The 3,053-nt window shown below is 59.9% G+C and overlaps 1 protein-coding gene across 1 annotated transcript in view; it reads right to left on the bottom strand.

Annotated features, from left to right (window-relative positions):
• IFT140 (intraflagellar transport 140) overlaps positions 1-3,053 on the bottom strand; it is a 77,653-nt gene that overhangs the window by 66,880 nt on the left and 7,720 nt on the right. Inside the window, exon 4 of the mRNA XM_077762793.1 lies at positions 97-218. Within this exon, the coding sequence (XP_077618919.1) occupies positions 97-218 (122 nt within the window). The remainder of the gene's footprint in view (positions 1-96; positions 219-3,053) is intronic.

The raw sequence follows: 3,053 nt of genomic DNA, 5'->3' as shown, positions 1-3,053 counted from the left end.
GCACCTGCCCCCCTCACCTGCCCCTGCCCCGCCCCTGCCCTGCACCACACCTGCCCCCTCACCTGCCCTGCACCTGCACCCCGCACTCTCACTTACTCGCCAGGAGGGGGGAGCTGGAAGATGCAGTGTGTCGGGGGTTTTCCGTACTCGTGCTTCAGCAGAGGAGGTCCTTGTGCCCGACCCCTCTGGTCCAGCCTCCACAGGAGCAGGACACCGAGCTGGAAAAGCCAACGCGGTGTGGAGGAGACACAATTGTAGAGTGACCGGCGGGAGGCAAGACTTACGTGGTGCAACAGAATCAACGCTGGTGACTTTTGAAACAAGCCACCAACTGCCGTGCATGCACCGTGACCGTGGGACGGAGCCGGGCGCCTCCCTGTGCGCCCTCTCCTGCCCTCACGCTCTGAGATAACACCTGGCACGCAGCCAGCTTTCCAAGCTCAATTTTAGAACAGATTCAGATTTACGAAAAGCGGCAGAGGTCATTTCAGAGGAGCCCCCGCCCTCTACCCCGTGCTTCTCTCGTGAGCAGATCTTACTTAGTGCAGCGCATTTACCAGAATTAACGAGCCGACACAGAGGTACCGTATTAACTAGAGTCGTGCTTTATTCACATCTACTTCCTGTTCCAGGACCCCCTCACCCCCACGGCCACAGGGCATTTGGGCGGCACGTCCCCTTAGGCTCCTCTGACCCCCAACTTTGAGGCCTGGTCAGGGATGCCGTGGAGCGTCCCTCCGCAGGGACCTGCCTGACACTCTTCTCACGCCTGGGCTGGGTGGTGGCTTTGGGGAGGCAGCCTCAGAGATCACGTGCCCTTCTTGTCACGTCAGGTCACATCACACGGGTGGTCGGTGCCGCTGAGGCCCCGTGGGTGACCTTGTCCACGGTGAAGTCTTTCCTTGTCCCCTAGTCCCTCCTGTACTGGTTGGAAGGAGGTCACCCTCTCGAGCACAGAGGCTACATAATCGTTTGGGATACTTCGGAACGAGAGGTACTTAATTGTTAAATCTCGGGTTTATACTACCATTTGTGTCACAGACGTTCACTTTCCACTTCGGGTTACGATCCCGCACCACTTGGTTCACTCTCATGATCCAGCTTCGGCCTCTGGGAGGTCTTTCATTAGCTCCTGCGTCCCGCTGATCCACCCGGGGTGGCGGGATCTGGGGGCACGTCCTTTCTTGCTGGCGCTGCAGACCCTCTGGGCCCTGGTCCTGGGATCAGTCGTTTCTCCAGGGAACCTCCACTTGGGGGACAGGTGTACCATATGTGCAGTTTTAAGTCATCAGGCTCTCGAATTGAGGGCGCTTACAAGTGCGCGAGGCAGGCGGGGAGACGGCTGGTCCAGGTGCCAGACTGGGACAACACCCTCGTGACAGTGTCATTCATCACGATTTTATAGACTCTAAAGACAAGTCACCTCTGAAGAGAAGAAGTCAGCCCGAGCCATGAGCAGGAGTTTAAGGCCGTGGAGGCTAACGTGAGGTCAGTGTGCCGCACACGTGTGTGTGGGGACGCCATCGCCTCACGTGACCGGTGACGTGTGAAGATCCGTGATGCGTGACTGATAACAAGTATGTCCTTGGTCGTTCAGATGGCCACGTTTCCTCACCACTGGTTTGTGGAATTTCCAGTGAGAAGGGCCACGCAGGGGTCTCATCTCACGTGAGCAAAGGGGACTTTCGGTCTCCGCCCAGGGGCGGGGCTGGCTGCCCGGAGGACCACCCACTGGTCACAGGGCTGCAGTGAGGCCTCCGTAACCACCCAGAGGGACTGGGCTGGAGGCCTCCGGGCAGGTAGGGGTGCGGGGAGTGGCACCTGGCGGGGACTCCCCAGAACGCCCGGGCGCCTCGTCATCTGGCTGCCGCCTCGTGTCCTGTGTCACCTCCTTCCACACGCTGCTGAGCGTGAGTACGGGGTTCCCTGACCTCGGGGCGCCGCTCTAACCAGCTGGAAGGGCCGCAGGAGGAGGAGGCTCCACTCTGTGGCCTGTGGCGGGTGCACGGCTGGGGGTGGGGGTGGGGCTGTCATGCGGATGAGCCCGAGGGACCCGGCGCTGTCTCTAGGTGGACGGTGTCAGAACCGTGTTGAATTCCGGGCACCCCGTGCATGAGGGCCGTTTCGCGTTCGGTGTTGGGGAGCCCCGCCCCCACCCCCGCGGGCACCGGCTCCCGGGACCTGCCAGGGCACCTCTCACACTTCACACCGAGGCACCCGGCCGGCCCGCCCGTGCCAGGTGTGCTCCGTGAGCGCGCGGTGTTCTCACCTTCACCAGCGCAGCTTCCGGCAGCGTGTGCGCGGGTCCCTACTGCAGGACTTCCCCGCCTCCCCGGGTCCTGCCGACGGCTGCCCGCGCCAGACTTGGGACAGAGGAAGAGGGACAGTTGTTCCCGAGTGGGGGAGGGAATTTCTTAGTTGCCAGCAGCTGGGTGCTCCCTTGTGAAGGGGTGGGGCACGGAGACGGTTGGCTGTGGCAGGAGGTTTGCACGGCAGGGAGACGTGTGTCTGTTGGGACCTCAGCCTCGGTCCAGACATCCGGAAGCCTGCTGTCGTCCTGTCCTGGGGACCACGGGACACTCCAATGGCCTCAGACCAAGGGTCTCTCCTTGCTTCAGCTGGTCTGGGTTGGTTTCACTGATAACACTGGAACCGTCTCTGGCGAGGGGACAGGGGACCCTCAGCCAAGCCTGGGGGGAAGAGTCTCAGTAGTGTGGCCTCCGAGGGCTTGGCCATTTATTACTTGTCGTCCTGTTTGAGCCCGTTGTTAATCAGGACCAGCACCAGATTCGAGTCTCCTGCAAGGATCAGGATTTCTGTTCTTCAGTATTTTGACTCAGAGGACTTCGAAAGAGCAAACCTGGGTTTCATTTCGTGCCTGAGGAACCTGCTTTGTGAGTTGTTTCTTTTCCCTTAATTTTTTAAAATATTCATTTTTGAGAGAGAGAGACAGAGAGAGAGGGAGATACAGAATCTGAAGCAGCTCCAGGTTCTGAGCTGTCAGCACAGAGCCTGACGTGGGGCTTGAACTCATGAACCATGAGATTGTGACC

This window comes from Crocuta crocuta, unplaced genomic scaffold, assembly GCF_008692635.1.
Source record: "Crocuta crocuta isolate KB4526 unplaced genomic scaffold, BGI_CrCroc_1.0 scaffold234, whole genome shotgun sequence".
NCBI lineage: Eukaryota > Metazoa > Chordata > Mammalia > Carnivora > Hyaenidae > Crocuta > Crocuta crocuta.
The sequence above is the reverse complement of the archived record's forward strand: the minus strand, read 5'-3'. Positions and strand labels throughout refer to the sequence as shown.